At 40.2% G+C, this 16,724-nt stretch overlaps 2 protein-coding genes across 8 annotated transcripts in view; one reads left to right on the plus strand and one right to left on the minus strand.

Annotated features, from left to right (window-relative positions):
• On the minus strand, positions 3,993-7,452 carry LOC108636854 (translation initiation factor IF-2-like). The gene is made up of 4 exons (XM_018053764.1): positions 7,344-7,452; positions 6,979-7,257; positions 5,712-6,652; positions 3,993-5,586 (listed from the first exon to the last, which is right to left on the minus strand). The coding sequence occupies exons 1-3, from the start codon at positions 7,450-7,452 to the stop codon at positions 5,862-5,864; spliced, it is 1,179 nt and encodes a 392-aa protein (XP_017909253.1). The 3' UTR covers positions 3,993-5,586; positions 5,712-5,861.
• TCF12 (transcription factor 12) overlaps positions 6,265-16,724 on the plus strand; it is a 390,660-nt gene continuing 380,200 nt past the window's right edge. For 2 of the 7 annotated variants that reach the window (XM_018054260.1, XM_018054257.1), the window contains exons 1-3: positions 6,269-6,535; positions 7,523-7,619; positions 8,532-8,604. In XM_018054260.1, the coding sequence (XP_017909749.1) occupies positions 7,545-7,619; positions 8,532-8,604 (148 nt within the window). In that variant the 5' untranslated portion in view covers positions 6,269-6,535; positions 7,523-7,544. Of the gene's footprint in view, positions 6,536-6,983; positions 7,097-7,522; positions 7,620-8,531; positions 8,605-16,724 lie in introns of those variants that run through there. The other 5 variants (XM_018054262.1, XM_018054263.1, XM_018054259.1 and 2 more) reach the window with 5 other exon arrangements.

Raw genomic sequence — 16,724 nt, forward strand, 5'->3', positions numbered from 1 at the left:
ATTGTGGTCCCATAGAGACATCCTACTAAGGCACTGTTTCTCAAACTTTATTATGCATCAGAATCACAGGCAGGACTTGCTAAAAATTAGGTTGCTAGCCCCACCCTTGGGCTTCCCAGGTGACTCAGTGGTAAAGAATCTGCATGCCAAAGCAGGAGATGCGGGTTTGATCCTTGGGTTGAGAAGATCCCCTGGAGAAGGAAATGGCAACCCACTCCAGTATTCTTGCCTGAGAAATCCCATGGACAGAGGAGCCTGGTGGATTACGGTCCACGGGGTAACAAAAAAGTCGGACATGACTTAGTGACAAACTGCCAATAAGCCCCAGCCTCAGAGTTTCTGAGATGGAGCTGCACCCACACAGCAGGTCGAGGATGCAGCCCAAGAATTTGGATTTCTAATTGGTTACCAGGTGATAGTCATACTACTGGCCCAAGGATCACACTTTGAGAACACTTTTCTAAGTGATATCTGCCTCTTCTCAGGAGTAAGTCACACGAGTTGAGGAAATCAAGAAAGTTTTCTTACTCCTATGAAAATCTCAGACCTGCCTCTGTCCATGTATTTAAGCCCAATTTCTTCCTTTCTGGAGGCTTCTGATACTGAGTGTCTTTTTAAGGTAGGTAGCTCCTGAGACGCATGCTCATAATGGTATAATAGAAGTCAGCTTATCTATTTAGAGAGATGTATGACTACGCTCACAGATTAAGGATTAATTATTTCCAAAATAGATAACAAGATAAGACAGAACAGAGATGGATCTAGATACTGTCATACTAACTGAATTAAGTCAGACAGAGAAAGATAAACATACAATATCACTTACATGTGGAATCTAAGAAATAGTACAAATGAACCTATTTACAAAACAGAAAGAGTCACAGATGTGGAAAACAAATTTATGGTTACCAAGGGGAAAAGGGGGAGGAGGGATAAATTAGGAGACTGGGATTGACATATATACAATATTCTATATAAATAGATAATTAATAAGAACCAACTATATAGCACAGCTTCCCAGGTACCTCAGTGGTAAAGAATCTTCCTGCCAATACAGGAGACACTGGAGATGTGGGTTTGATCCCTGGGTGGGGAAGGTCCCCTGGAAGAGTAAATGCAACCCACTCCAGTATTCTTGCCTGGGAAATTCCAAAGAAAGAGGAGCCTGGCAGGCTATAGTCCATGGGGTTGCAAAATCAGACAAAACTGAGCAACAGGCAGGGTGGGGGAAGAGCAGAAAGGAATGTGGACCATTGGGAGACTGTAGTCCAGGCAAGGGATATGAGGACCTGAAATAGGACATTGGTGAGGAGAATGGAAAAAGAGGAATATTTCTGAGTTAGAAACAGTGGGGCCTAGGCTTTGTGTCGATTTTCTAGTAATAAAGGACAGAGTAAATGGATGAAGCAGAATCAGTAGTCTGAAAAGCTGTTTGTCACCTTTTCCAAGATAGTTCTATTAGTCGGTTTGTTGTAGGCACCTGTCTCTTCAAAATACATGACAAAGATATTTTAAAATCTGGTAGAAAATATTTAAAATTTTGATATATTAAAAAATACTGGGAATTCCCTGGCAGTCCAGTGGTTAGGACTCTGTGATTCCACTGCAGAGGACCCAGGTTTGATCCCTAGTCGGGGAACTAGGATCCTGAAAGCGTGTGCTGTGGCCAAAATAAACAAAACCAAAATGCTTACCTCATTGCAGTGAATAATTGAGATTGAACTACAAGAAATATGATGCTAAATTTGACTAGTCAAAAGAGAATATAATAATTAAATAAGAGGATTATTTTCTTGCCAAAATTTAATAATATTTTAAAAATTCTTCAGCGATGCTGAGAAAATAGAGAACAAGAACTGTATGTGTATTTGCAGGTGATGCCACTGTGTGTTCTATCTAGGACTCAGCTGGGTGTATCTCTATCCGTAAGTCATACGGAATTAGTCACGTTGATAAAGTAACATTGACCACAGAAAAGTAATATTTGCTTTTAAAATGATATTACATATACAGTTACTTTTAAAAATACTTGCAAATTATTACTTCATTTAGTGTTTTTCTCTTCAGAATGTTTGAAGGCTTTGATCCAGTGCTCTCTAACTTCTAGTGGTGTTGACTGATGGATGCCGTTTCGTGTTCTCTTTGGAAGCTTGAAGGTCTTATCTTTGTCGGCTGTATGCTCAAATCTCCTGATGACATGCTTTGGTATAGATCTATTTTTATACATTTTGGTGGGCACTTGGTGAACTCATATAATTTGGTAACTCATGTACTTCAGTTCTGGGGATTTTTCTTAGATTATTTCACTGATGACTTTCAACATTTTTACCTCTTATCTCTGTTTTTGGGGCCATTATTATTTGGATTTTGGACTGGTCCTCTCTACTTTCCAAGAAATTTCCTTAATTTTCTCTTCCAAAGTTTTTACCAATTTTTTTCCCCAGTTATACTTTCTGATTTTCAATTCTAAATGATGTAAATGTCTCACATGATAGAGCCTTCCCTCAAATGTCTGATAATCCTTGGTTGTCCGCTAATGTTTAAAAACAGGACAGTAAAATGCTGATTGGAAAGTCTGAATGACTGGGTAAGAGGTTGTCAGCTATAAAGGTCCCTGTAGTGTGATTTGTTTGGGCTAATAGGTGGGAACCTTCCATGTCAATATCTTCAGGTCTTTCCTCTTGGAAAGAGGTTAATCAGGTTCCACACAGATGGACCTTCTAATCTCTTCCTTGGAAATTGAAGGTCTGGCTGCTGGAATCTGGGAACTGAATTGGTAAAAACATTTGGGAGCCTCAGCACCTAATATCCAAATGTTCACTTAATCCCCGTAGCCTCTAAAGATCACCAGTTTCACCTGCAGAGAATAAGTTTTCAGTACAGGCATTTAATGCCTTAAATAATAAATGACACTATCAAGGAATAGAGAACTCCTTCTAGCTATGACCAGAGAGGAAAGGTGAGATCTGTACTAGAAAGTTCCTCAAAGCTGAGGGATTTTTGCTGGCTGATAGAAGAGAATGAGAGTGGATTGTTGATGACTAGTAGAATCTGGCTTAGGATAAAAATGGAAAATCTTGGTTTTTAATTTATCTTTGATGGGAGTGACATGAACTGAAGGTAATACTTCTTATTAAATTAATTGTTATATGATGTTGTTTCTTTCAGTCCCAAGGAGACAGCTGTGGAAAAGCACCAACTACTGGCTGCTCTTCTATAGCGCAGGCAGCTACAAGGGAGTCTTCTGGTCATCACCCTTGGTTCTAAGGGGAAAATTTTAGCAGGGCAGTCATTCCATCTAGATAGCAACTTGCCACTTGACTTGATTGGCTCTATTCTCTCTCCTCCTCTGAGCTTTCTAGAATTCTTGCCTTCTGAATAAGAGGCCAAGGTCAAGTCTTTCTCCCAAGGGAGCAAAGCCCATTGTTTTGGCTGCTTTTCCTTTTGACTGAAAAGTTTCTTTGGGCAGAAAAGATCTCCCTGATGAAATTGGGTGTATGAGTGTAGGTATGGGGGGTTCTTAGAAAGAAGAAACTGAAAACTATGCCGACAAGAATTCCTGTGTCTACCAGTTGTGAATGAGCGGTACACTAAAGTCTATGAGATTATATCCTTCTTGAGGACGGGGGGTGGGGGTGGGGGTGGGGAGTTTGATACTTTCTGTTCCTAAACAGCATTTAGTACCATGCTGTGCATATAAGAAGTGTTCATTAAACACATTTCAATTTTTATTTATTGAGGCTGATTAGCTTACACTATAGAAACAGTACTATTAATTATCACTGAATATGTGTTACTGGCTGTTTCTCTTAGCTTTTAAATAGTCTTCTGGCTCTATCTAGCAAGAGCTTGGAAATGACTTACAAATAACAAAACTCCTGTTTTTTTAAATGTTTTTTTGTCTTCCATATATGTATTGTAGATAGAAAATCTGTTCGTGGGAAACATATTTCCCTAGTAAAAATGATACATGAAAACACTGTACCACAGAATGAAGAATAAATTCATGTTTAATGTCAAATACTTGACAGATTTAATTCCAGCCTCCCTTTTTTGAGTGTGTACTATACACCTGGCACTATGTTAAGTGCACACTACAGACAGACATGTGGCAGCCCCATCCTTTAAGGAGTGTTTAATCTACTGAGGAAAATAAACTATATAACAATATGGGTCATAACAGATATGAAACTTTACCAGTCAGTCCCTCAAAGGAGTGAGGGAGCCTCCATGACTGAGGGTTTGAGCAGTGATTTCTTCTTCTAAATTAGTTGTAAGAGAAGGATGAGAAGAAACTGGCTCTTCTTTTCTCTTGAAAATAGCATAAATCCTTGAATGGGATTACATACTTTCTCCTCTCGTGAAGATTGCATCTCAGTTTTACCACTGAGACTATTTCTGATGGAATGAGGCCTAACAGTTCTAATTAGACTTCTCTTCTTGATGTTTGGGCCTTTGCTACAAAAAATGGCCACTGGGCCTTATATCGCTTAGAACACATTAGATTACAAAAAGCAGAGTACTTTAACCCTGTCGGTTCTGTCAATGACGGCAGACCTGGGTTCATAAGCTGTGATCAGAGACTTGAAAACATCACCGTCTACTTTATTTCCACCTGGCAGGACCTGCTGGTTGGAAGATGGCGGTCCAAAGTCCAGGAGTTCCTTGTTCTTTTTTTTTTTTCCCCATAAAATACGCTGGTGATATTCCTTCACATTTTTGGGTTGCTTTTAAATGCTTCTGGATTTCTTGAGCACTCGCAGAAACAGGAGGTTGCCTTTGAAGCTCTCTTGGAATATGAAACAAACAAAAACTCTCCCCGAAGACCCCAACGTTGGCCCAAATTGTGTCATGCACATTGCCAACCAGTAACTGCAGCAGGGAATGGAACTATGCTAGGTTATTTAGGTTGGAATTTGGCTAATTTGCTTACACTGGAACCACATTCTATAGTAGATAGCTAGGCCAGGGATGTGACGTTAAGCAGCAGGGTGGTTGTTTACCCAGATAAGGGGGAGTAGATACAGGGGAGGCTACAGAATCTGGCACAAATACAGAGTGTGGCAGATGACAAAGTCATGGAAACCCTTACCCTCAAGCTACAACTGCCTTCTTCCGCTGGACAGCTCTATTTGTAATAATGTATAGTAGTCGCATATCTGCAACTGAGTCCATCTTCTTGTTTCCATGCAAATCTGGCCTCCAAAGGCTCCTTCTTGCCTTCCTGGTGTAGGCTGCATTTTTCAGTGTTACTCTGCCTATGTCTTCTTTCCTCAAGTTTCTTCTGCCCGGTCCTTACTGGTCTTTACCCTGCATTCACTGACCCCAAAGAGTCAAACCTTGGCTGATACTGGAGAAAACCTTACTTAGATTTCCGGAAAGAAACTGAGGTTTAATTATTTTGTAGTCTTTCTACTCCGTTTGGGGTTCTTCAGGCCAAGTTCAGTACTTGCGCCAAGACTGCGGCTGTGCGACAGAACCTACCTGGGCCGTCTCTAAAACGAAGGGACTGGCTTGATCCATTACAAAAACTCTTCTCGCGGTGCGACCCGGTAGTCTTGATTGGAAATCAGTAAGAAGAGAGGACTGCAGACGTAGAAACTTGAGTGAGTGGAGTGTTTGGGAACCTGAACCCCACGTTACTTTGTGTTGTTTGAGGGAGGTCTTGCCTCTTCTGCATTCCGCCCACCAACGAATGTGACCACCCGTACCTACTCCAAGAGCCCGCCAAGGTGGCCGGTCTCTCTTCCCCAAGCACTCATCTTCCGCGGCGAGCTCTGCGCAGCCTTCTGGGGCCGGAGCCTCCGGGCCAAGCCAAGTCTGGCGTCCGGCGTCCAGCGCGGCTTGCTCCGGAAAGCCTTTCAGGATTCTTGCGGCCTCGGGCTAGGTGGCCTCGGCAGCGGATCCAGATGCGCCCGCTGTTGCGTGTCCGCCGCTCCGCTTCGGGAAGAGAGGCCAGAGCAGAACGGGCTGGGGGAGGCGCCACGGCGGCTGCCGCCCATCTCCCGAGGGCCCGACCAGGCTTCCGCGCAGGCGGCCCGGCCCTGCCTCACGGGGTGCCTGCGCGTGCCTCCCGCCCCTCCCCACCCGCTCCGGTCCGCCTCACCCCACCGCCGGCTTTGTCCGCCAGCCGCGCGGCGGCCCCTCCCCGTTCCCGTCGGCTCCTCCCCGCCCCCTCCGCTGGCCCCACTTCCTCGGCGCAGGCGGCGGGAGCGGGACGGGGACGAAGGGGTTAACCCGGGGCTCTTCCCGGCGCGGAGGGATCCGGAGCCGAGCCGAGCGCGGTGCTGAGGCTGCCTCAGCGAAAAAAATGTCCGCCTGAGGAGACCCACAAGTTCTATTCGGGGGGACCGCCAGCCCGCCCCGGGAGGAAGGGGCGGCCAGGCCCGAAAGCCGCCTCCCCGGCCCGGATCCGAGAGCTCGCGCTGGGCAAAGTGAGCCGAACCGCCGGGAGGTGCAAGGGGAAGCCCGAGCCCGCTCTCCCGGCCAAAGTGAACTTTAATCGAGGTGGTTGGATGCGGAGACGGGGCGGCAGGTAATTGCGGGCCGGCGAGCGGGAGGGGGACGCTGTGGCGGGGCTGGGGGCTGCGGGGCGACGCCGTGTCCCGGCCGGAGCAGAGGCGCCCCCGGCCCTCGCCCCAACTCCGCACCCCTTTGTACAGAAGCGAACCCGGGGTCCTCTCCAAGTTGGGGAGCGGAGTGGGGGTGGAGGCGAGAGTCGCGGGCGGCCAGGCCCGCGGGCGGCGCGCTCGGCCTGCGCGCCCGGCTCAGCGCTCGGCAGGGGCTCCTGGGCGCGCGGGAGAGCGGGCTCTTCGGCTACCGAGCGAGGCTCATTGTTAAACAGCTCCGGGGTCGGCCGTCCGCAGGCAGGGCAGCAAAAGTGGGAGGAGGCCGAACCGCGGGAGGAGGACGCCGGGCGAGAGCAGGACTAGTTGTCGGTGTTTCTGTTTTCTTTTTTAAAACGCCTCTGGGACGCGCGGGGGATGCGTTCCGACCCCCGGGGCCCGCGGGGGACGTCCGGGCGGCGGCGGCAACAGACGCGGGCCTGCGAGCGGCGCGTTCCCTGCAACTTGTCAGTTCTATTGTTGCAGAGCCAGTGAGTCACTTCGCTACTCCCCTCGCCGCCGTTCCGCTCGCTGGATGCCCAATCGTCCCTCACCCCGCCCCTCGAGACCCCCGCCCCGGCCTGGCCCCGCGCGTCGGGCACCCGGCGGCGGCGGTGCGGGGTAGGGGGCGCCGGGGAGGGGGCAGGACGGGCTCGGAAACTTGCGGGAGAGGTGGCGAGTTGCGGGAGCCCCCGCCTCGCTCCCGGGCCGGGCCGGGAAACGCGTGGATTCACGGACCCGTGCGGGCGTCGGGCTCTCCTGCCCCCTGCCCGCGCGGCGGTGGGGAGCGAGGAGGGTATTGGAAGTCAGCCTGGCGCTTTTCCTCTTCCTCTACGCTCCTCTCCATCCCCGAACACACTTTGGGCCTCGGCGGTCTCTGGCTTCTCTCTTAGCAGAGCCTCTTTTCTCTGCCTTAGGACCTGTTAAAAGTGGCCGAAGATGAATCCCCAGCAGCAGCGCATGGCCGCTATAGGGACCGACAAGGAGCTGAGCGACCTGCTGGACTTCAGTGCGGTATGAGAGCTTTCCGCGGCATCTTGGGGTTCTGCTGAGGTTTGCAGAAAAAGAAAAGGGGGAGAGCGACGTGGAGACTAAGCAGCGTGAACTCCGTCTGCTTTGAGCAGTAGTTTTCAGGGCTAGAGTCCAGCTCCCCCAAGTTGGACACCTGAACTTTGATGTAATGTCTAGACTTGCAGATTTAAAACTTTAATGCCAGAGGGGTCATTTGATTTAACCAGTGAAAAGGAGAACAACTTAAATCTTGAGCTTTGGTTGAGTCACCCTCTGACCCTGATGGTTATTAGGGATTTTGAACTTCATATGAAAAAAGAAAATTGTTTTTTTCTTCAACACTCCTAACCATTTCCTTTCCCAAGATGTGGTATAATTTATGGTACCTGAACGATGTTAGTTACAAGAAGCTAGTCAAGGACTAAAATTTCCAGACTTTTGGATTGAACCCTCCTAAGATAAATGTATATGGACTTTAAAAGGTGTATGTGTGTATAAATGTATACATATTATAAGAAGTGTATGTGTGTATATATGTTTGAAATTTTTTTAACATAGGGAAAAATATCACCTGAAATCAAAGAGCCTATTGCCCTTATTTCTAATGGGTTGAATTCGTTTATTAACTGCTTTTACAAAATGAAGATCATTGACCAAAGCTTACCATTTAAACTTAATCTTAGAATCTCTCATACAAGTGACTGGATTTTCAGAACAGAAAATAGCCAGTATTTCCAAATAGTGTGAGGAAATAGTATCACCAAGTGTGTTTGCCTCTCTGGATCTGAATGTATATCTCCATTTTTAACTTCTCTCTGAAATACAGTAACTAATTGATAACGCTTGATGAACTTCTGTTTGCAAGGAGTCTAGCAGAATTTCAGGACTAATAGAAATGTTGGGGTTATTTTGCAGATGTTTTCCCCACCTGTTAATAGTGGGAAAACCAGACCAACGACACTGGGCAGTAGTCAGTTCAGCGGATCAGGTAAGATCATGTCTAAAATCAGAAACTCATATGTTGGTGTTATGATACGTTTATGTAGAACAATATGAAGTATTTTAGTATTTTTCTTTATACCATTCTTTAGCGTCTAGTTAAAACTATCAACAAAAACAACAAACCCCAAATGTGGGCTGCAGCTCTAAGGCTCCATTGACATTTCTTTGAGAATTTCAATGTGAATTTAAAGTATTTTCTTTTCTCTGAATTTTTAAGTTGAAAATCATCTTGTTTGAGTACAGGGGATTGTGTCATGCTTCTGTATTTAGAAAAGTACAAGAAGAAAATGCTCTCTGGTCTATATATGTTGTTGTTTTGTTTATATATATGTGTGTGTATTTTAAAATTTTCCTAAATTTTAGCCCATTAGCATTATTAAACCTTTGGAAATAAAGACTTGGTAAAATAATATTACTTAAAATAGTCATATGAAAACTGAAATTGAGTCAAGCAATAATTAGTAAGACTTATTTTAAAAGATGGCTATTCCTTTGGAAGTCTGCAGGAAATTAAGAATTTTGTAGACAGTTATTTAAAATGTTGCAAATAAATGAATAGAAAGTTAGATATACTTTCAAATAACACAGATAATTGAATTCTGTCCTACATTCACATTATAGTAGGATAACATTTAGAATAAGTTAAATTCCTACTCCTACGGTAGTGCTTTGCTCTTTAAATTTACCTCCTGTGTATTTATAACTACTCTGCTCCATTATTAACATTTATCCCGTATTTCTTAAGAATGCATTTTTCCCTTTATAGTCATGATTTAAAAAATAAATGTTTCAGAAGCAAGGTTCATTCTAGTGTAGAAAAGCTCTAATTTTCTGTTTAACTTAGATTATTCCTTAGTGCTCAGAGATGAGAAAAAAATAATGAAAGCCAAGACAGCATCATCCTAAGAAAACCAGCTGTCAAATCTGTAGGCTGAAACTCAATATATTTCTTTTTGACTGTTGGTTTTTTCTTTCCCCTAATAAAATGATAGTTGATTTCTTAAATGTGAAAGCAAAACATCAGAAATAGTTAATTTCATAACCAGTTTAACTCTTTATACCACTCTACATTAAAAATGTTTCTATTTAAAAATCATGTACTACTTGAATTTACTAAAATTCATTTTTAATTATGAAATTACAACTTAAAGGGAAAATATAGCATGTTTTACATCTCAAGTAAAATAAAAGTGTTTTAGATTTTAAATATTCTAAAGACTAATATTATTCTTAATCAAAAGAATATCATAAAATGTCAGCCAGACCTCAGCTCTTCTCCCACCTCTTATCTGTTTATTGGTAACTGCTTGGAAAGTCATTGTTTTTTTTTTGAGTCGGGGAGAGAAAATTATTTGTTAATATAGAAGAAGGCTGTCTTCTCTTTCTTTACTACTGTTTTGAGTACCTGTCAATTTTTGCAGTTGATATACTCAAGAACTTTGAAACTTACTTTGCTGACTGTGTAGTAGATGCTTAGTATATTTCATTAAATGAGTAATGATATTACTGTTTCAGATTGGCTTGAATTGTAGAAAATATATGTAACAGACATTGATATCAGGGACATGAGCTTCAGAAATTTGCTATTAGAAATACTTTTCTGTTTGTGGAATAATGTTGACTATGTATTTTTTTTTACTTTATAAAATTTAGAAGTATGATGACTTGATGTGTATTACTAGCATGGCACTGGAGCAGTTGTGGGTCCTTTTTGTAGCATGCATTTAACAAAGAAAAGATTATTTTTCTACATTGTAGAAGTGTTCATAGTATTTGTTTCTTTGGAGCAGGAAATTTTAAGTTTTAAAACTGTTAGGTTTTGTAGCCATTGAAAACGAACTTAAATATTTTTCTGTGTGTGTTTTTTTTAATTTCAGGAAAAAATTATAATTAAAAGCTGTGACCTTTAGTAATTTTGAATGGATTTATCTTTGGGGGAAGGGGAAATTGCAAAGCAGTTATTTTATGTGAAAGTATACCGGGAGATATGGCCTTATAGCCGTTTCTTATCTTAAAGGAAATGTTTAAAAGAAATTGGTATGATAGTATTGTTTTATTTATGTATTTTATTGACACTTTAATAATCTTCTGTCCTGATGTCAAAGGATATGTAATATATCCTAGTGATTATTTGCAATATATAAGGAGCTAAAGATCTGACTTTCCTTCTGAAGACATGACTTAAAGACTAATTACCTTGTTTTTGAAATAACATTTGTAAAATCCCAAGGCTTTGCCTCATGAAAACTGTGTGTAGTATAATTTCCCTTATTGATTGTCCTTTTTGATGCTGACTTAATTTCACTCTAAATGCTATAGTATGTGATATTGTTTTAAAATCTTATTCTGAATGGAAAATATAACTTGTATGATAGCTGTCACTTTATCAAAAGTCACGTGGAAAAGGTTAATGTATACTTTTTATTACTTATTTGTCTTGACAATAAGTAATATGTCAAAAAATATGGCAATAAAAAGTAGTCATAATTTTTATTTTTTCAGCAAGGGTGTTAATTTTCTTTGCATTATAATAAGACAGAACTTGTCCACTTGATAGTATAGAATCTCCGAGGTATTCTTATTGTGACCTTGAGAGAGGGGCTTCTTTCTGTAAGAGTCAAAGGTGAGGCACTTTATAGGACAACACTGTCCTATTAGAGGAAAGCTTGTTGAAAGGATTGACAAAGTAGAAATAGTTCGGTGTTTAAATCTGCTCTCCCCTCCAACTTTAGGTCTTGAGTGTGTAGAACTAAATTGGGATATTGGGCTTAGATTTTAGTGGTTTAAATATTTGCATGATAGCTGGAAGTTTTCCTTTGTTAGTTTTTTGAATCCAAGTCATAAGAGGTGTCCAAAGGAAGTGGGAAACATTTGTTTTGTAAGCAGCCTATACATATTGAGTCAATTTCTCATATTTCCATCTAGAAAGTTATTTTAGCTAGCAAGTAAAGCTTTCACTTTTCTTTGTTCAAATCAGACTTTTGTAACACTATAAATTCCTTCTTGCTGAAGATTTTTGGAAAGAATTATAAGAACTATTTTTCTAGCTCTTAATTTTTAAAAGGGATGCAGGATTTCATTTTTTTGGGGGGTATTTTCATATGTACATACAGATTTTTTGAAAAATATCGATATAGGGGCAGAAAAATGAATTCTCATTAAATTTCTCCTCAGTTTTTTAAATTAAACTTTTTGTTTTGAGATAATTGTAGATTCATACGCAGTTATAAGAAACAATTCAGAGATCCCACTTGCACTTTACCATGCTTCTCACAATGGTAACATCTTCTAAAACTATGGTACATTATCACAGCTAGGTTTCTGACAGTGATACAGTCAAGATACAAGAGCAGTTTCATCATCACAAAGATTCCTGATGTCCTGATGTTTCCCTAATGTAGCTTTATCTATTTTTAAAGTAATTTGAAAAGAAAAAAAGGGAAAAATTAGTCAATACTTACTCAGATTGCCACAGCATTATTCAAAATATCAAAAAAAAGAACACCAAAGTTTTACCAATGTATTTTTTAACTGAATTGTAAATATAAGTAGGAATGGTAATTTTAAATGTGAAACTAGGTTTGGGTTTTTCACTTAAGGTATTATAAACTTATGAGTAGGATATGTTTCATATTGTGTACCTATCAGTATTGAAATTTGTTGACTACGGTGTGTAGTCTTACAGACTTACTCAAATTTAATACTGCTATTTGGATAACTGAGCCATGTTAGACATTTGCTTCTGGCACGCTGTAATGATCAGTTAAAGTAACTGCAGAGTCAGCAGGCATATGAAGAAAAATACAATATTTTAGGATAAATATAGTCTATTGTTAAGCAGCTTATTTAAAAGTTAAGTAGTAAAGGAGTTTTTTTAGAGAATCTGTATATGAAAATATAATCTTAGAAAACAAAAATTAGATACAAGATTATAACCATGAGTATTGCGTGTTTTTAGGAGTAGTTCCTATAGAGTTATTTTAAGTAGTCATGGCTTATAATGGATTTGGAAAGCAGTTTGATTAGGTCACAGTATTTTAGAGGCTTGGTTTTACAGTGAGCCATATCTTTGATTAATTATTATTTCTGTTTTCATTAACAGTTTAAATACAGATTCAACTTTCTTTTATGCTATCTTTTGGTTTGTGTTTTTATTTGACTTTTTAAATCATTCTCTTGGATAGGAAGATTGCTATTGTTATTTATTGTTATTACTATTGCTGTTGTAAAAAAGATGAAGGTTGCTGCTATTATTTAGTCACTAAGTCATGTCTGACTCTTTTGCAACCCCATGGACTATAGCCTACCAGACTTCTTTATCCATGTGATTTCCCAGGCAAGAATACTGGAGTGGGTTGCCATTTCCTTCTCCAGGGAATCTTCCCGACCCAGGGAGCCAACCTGGGGAGCAAATCTGCATCTTCTGCATTAGCAAGCGGATTCTTTACCACTGAGTCACCAGGGAAGCCCAAAGATGAAGATACTTAACTTTAAATTTAAACACAATTGTTTTCATTTTCACATTTTATATTTAATGGGGCTATATACAGTAATTTCTTTTTTTATATGTATATTATTTTTATTTTTTAAAATTATTTTTTAAAGTATTTATTTATTTGGGCATTGGGTCTTAGTTGCAGCAAGTAGGATCTTCCTTTGTTGTGATGCATGGACTCTAGTTGTGGTACATGGGCTTCAGAGCACTCTGGCTCGGTAGTTGTGGCTCATAGGCTTAGCTGCTCTCTGGCTAGTTCCCAGACAAGGGATTGAACCTGGGTCCTCTGCATTGGAAGGCAGATTCTTAACCACTGGACCATCAGGGAAATCCCAGTAATTTCTTATTAAAGCCAGATAGTTTTTTTTGTTCTTGAACAATTGATAATCATGTGTGGAATGCCATTGTCTGCCTAATGTTGCGAAAGACTGAAATGACTTTCCACAAAAGAGTAAAATAACACTATTAGAAAAACTCTCCTGAAAAAAAAGTAGTTTCTGGCCAGTGTGTGGGATAATTAAAAAAAAAAAATTCATAGGACTAATTTTGGGTATTGCTTGAATATGGTTTTTTGGAAAGGAATGTTGAAATTTGAATCTAATGCTTTTGTGCTTATAGAATAAAATGAAAAGAAGATGGACATTTAAATATATCAGTTAGAAAGACTTTCTGCTTTGTTAAATTGTTGAGCCATATTCATCTTAGATTTATCAATTAAACCCATATTTATTTAGTATTTGCATATCTTGGTATTCTTCTAGCTTTTGCGAAGGTGGCAAATGGAGAAGGATATAGAGAAAAGGGGGAGGCATTTCATTAGATAGATAGATAAGATAAAAATATGAGGCAGATAAATATCTGTAACAAAAAATGTCAACAGTTGCACATCAGTGTAGATTATATTGAGTCCATAAGAATAAGGATGTGCTGAGGAGTGAGGGGACTGGTTTAAAGATAAATCAGAAGTGTTGCATTTAGAGTTGACTTTAAAGGAGATACAAAAAATGAGTTAGAGAAGACCTGTCCTCCCAAATGTCCTCCTTCTCATTAACAGAGACCTGGAAATGGGAGGCTTGCTTCAACGGCCTGTGTATGTACAATTCAGGGAAAGAGAAACTGATTTTTATTGGTGACAGCTCCTGTACTGCTATAGGAGCTCATGTTTATATACTGCATGGGTTCAAATCTAACCATTGCTGTTTATGAGCTGGTGATCTTGGTTACGTTTCTTACCCTTTTTATGCTTCTGTTTCTTAACCTGTAAAAGCCTCATGAGTGTTAACTGAGTTGATAGAAGTAAAGCTCTAGAACAGTATCTGGCACATAGTGAACTGTGGCGAAGTGAATTGTTAGTGGTGAGGCAATAAAATAAGGAAAGCATTTACTTACTCAGGAGGCTATTGTGCTAATCTCTGGTATAAATTTGGACCTGGTATTAGCATAGGAAGTAGAAAGGAAAAATACCAGAAGAAAAAGAAAGGATTGACAGAATTTGAAGGATTGGATTTCTGTAGGTAAGAAAAATGACTTTTGTAGTTCTGGTAAAACTGGAAGATTGTTGTGCTGGAAGAAAAAAAAAAGATGATCTGTTTTGAGCATTTTAAATTTCACATGGCCTGGGACTCTTGCTAATTTGGGGATTTATGAGAATAGAGTGCTGCAGGATGAGTTAAAGATTTTGGTTTTAAAAAAGATATTTTCTGCCTATAAAATTAATACATAATCATCATTGAAAAAAAGTTAGAACAGAAGAAGCAATAGGTGGGGAAAGACATTTATTATTTTACTATTGAGTAGTTTTTACAATTTGATTTATTTCCTCCTAGTCTTTTTTTCCCCTGTTGTATGTTTGCAACATCGTGAACTTACTGATAGTTTCATTTCTTGTCCTGCTTTTTTATTTCACATGATGTTATGAACATTATCTCATATTCTTAAAGATTCTTCATTAGTTCGGTCGCTCAGTTGTGTTCAACTCTTGCGACCCCATGGACTGCAGCACATCAGGCTTCCCCATATATCACCAACTCCTGGAGCTTGCTCAAACTCATGTCCATTGAGTTGGTGATGTCATCCAACCATCTCATCCTCTGTTGTCCCCTTCTCCTCTTGCTCTCAGTCTTTCTCAGCATCAGCGTCTTATCCAATGAGTCAGTTCTTCACATCAGGTGGCCAAAGTATTGGAGCTTCAGCTTCAGCATCAGTCCTTCCAATGAATATTCAGGACTGATCTCCCTTAGGGTTGACCGGATTGATCTCCTTGCAGTCCAAGGGACTAGCAAGAGTCTTCTCCAATACCACAGTTCAAAAGCATCAAAAAAGATTCTTCATAAACTCCCTTAAAAACTGTTGTATTATTACATGGGATGGATAAAGTGTAACTTATCAAATCATTTCTCATACTGCTTGATGCTTAGAGAGTCTGTTGATTTGCTTCTTGGTATTATAAAAAATATGATAGTGAATATCTTTTTGTACATCCATACATTTTTATCTGCACTTCAGTTTCCTTTGGCTAGGAGGTGGAGATCTGGGGTTTTATTCCTACTAGTAAAGCTAAGTGAGTGTATACCCTAGGGAAAGGTCAAGGATTGATGGTAATGGTGGAGTTAAATATATAAAATTAGTTACTTTGGTTGATTATTTATTATTTTATAGATGGAGTGTTTGATGACATTTGGTGCAGATTTGTATTTGTATATAATTTGATTGTGTGGTGACTGGAGGGAATTCTTGTCATTCTTTGAGCTATGCTTGTTGAAATGGAGTGGAATCTAGTTGGATTGTATACATTTCTGATATGTCTACTGTTTGTTCTCTCTCTGTTTTTTGTTACTTTTGGATACAAAAGCATCCAAGTGTTACTCTGTGCATTCCATCTTTCAAGTTGTGTAAAGTTCTTCACTTTTTTCCTCTGATGGTGAAGGGAGTGGAGTGAGTCGGCATGATTATATTTAATGTAGAAAATGTAAGAGAGCCCTTGAATTCTTGGCATTTTATAAGAGAGGCAGTGGAGTATAGTGGGAAGAATTGGTCTCAGGAGCCAGATGACTAGATTGGAACTTATTAGCTGGGCCCTGGAAAAGTCATTTAAATGATCTGAGCATACTTTTTTCCTTTGTGAAGAGTGAATGATAATGCTTACCATCAGAATCCATATGAGGATCAAATAAGATCTCTGTATATTGCTTACTACACTATGCAGCTTCAAAAATGGTAGCTGCCATTGTTATGGTACCCTCTTAAGTAATACTAATGTAATATTAATTATTAATAGTAATAATTATAACCAGTTGTATAGCCAGTGTTTATTGAGCTGTTATCATATGCTAGGTACTATGCTAAGCTGTTTATAGGCATTATCTCATTTTGCTTTGGGTAAAATGCAATATTTATGGTGGTAGATAGGGTGAAGAAATGCCCGTCAAGGACAGCATGTCAGAGTTGCTTTTTAGTGCCATAAAATTGTACATGTTAAAATTCTAAGAAGATATCAGGCAGAAGAATAGTTTTGAAAGGTCATTCATTTCAGTTCAGTCGGGTCGGATTCATTGCAACCCTATGGACTGCAGCATGTGAGGGTTCCCTGTCCATCACCAACTTGCTAAAAC

Source organism: Capra hircus, chromosome 10 (assembly GCF_001704415.2).
Source record: "Capra hircus breed San Clemente chromosome 10, ASM170441v1, whole genome shotgun sequence".
NCBI classification, from domain to species: domain Eukaryota; kingdom Metazoa; phylum Chordata; class Mammalia; order Artiodactyla; family Bovidae; genus Capra; species Capra hircus.

Coding starts and splice junctions, on each gene's coding strand:
- LOC108636854 (XM_018053764.1), bottom strand. CDS start 7,452: ATGGAGAGGAGCGTAGAGGAAGAGGAAAAGCGCCAGGCTGACTTCCAA. Junction 7,258..7,343: donor AGAGCCCGACGCCCGCACGG/GTCCGTGAATCC, acceptor CAAGTTTCCGAG/CCCGTCCTGCCCCCTCCCCG. Junction 6,653..6,978: donor GGGGTCGGAACGCATCCCCC/GCGCGTCCCAGA, acceptor TTCTGTACAAAG/GGGTGCGGAGTTGGGGCGAG.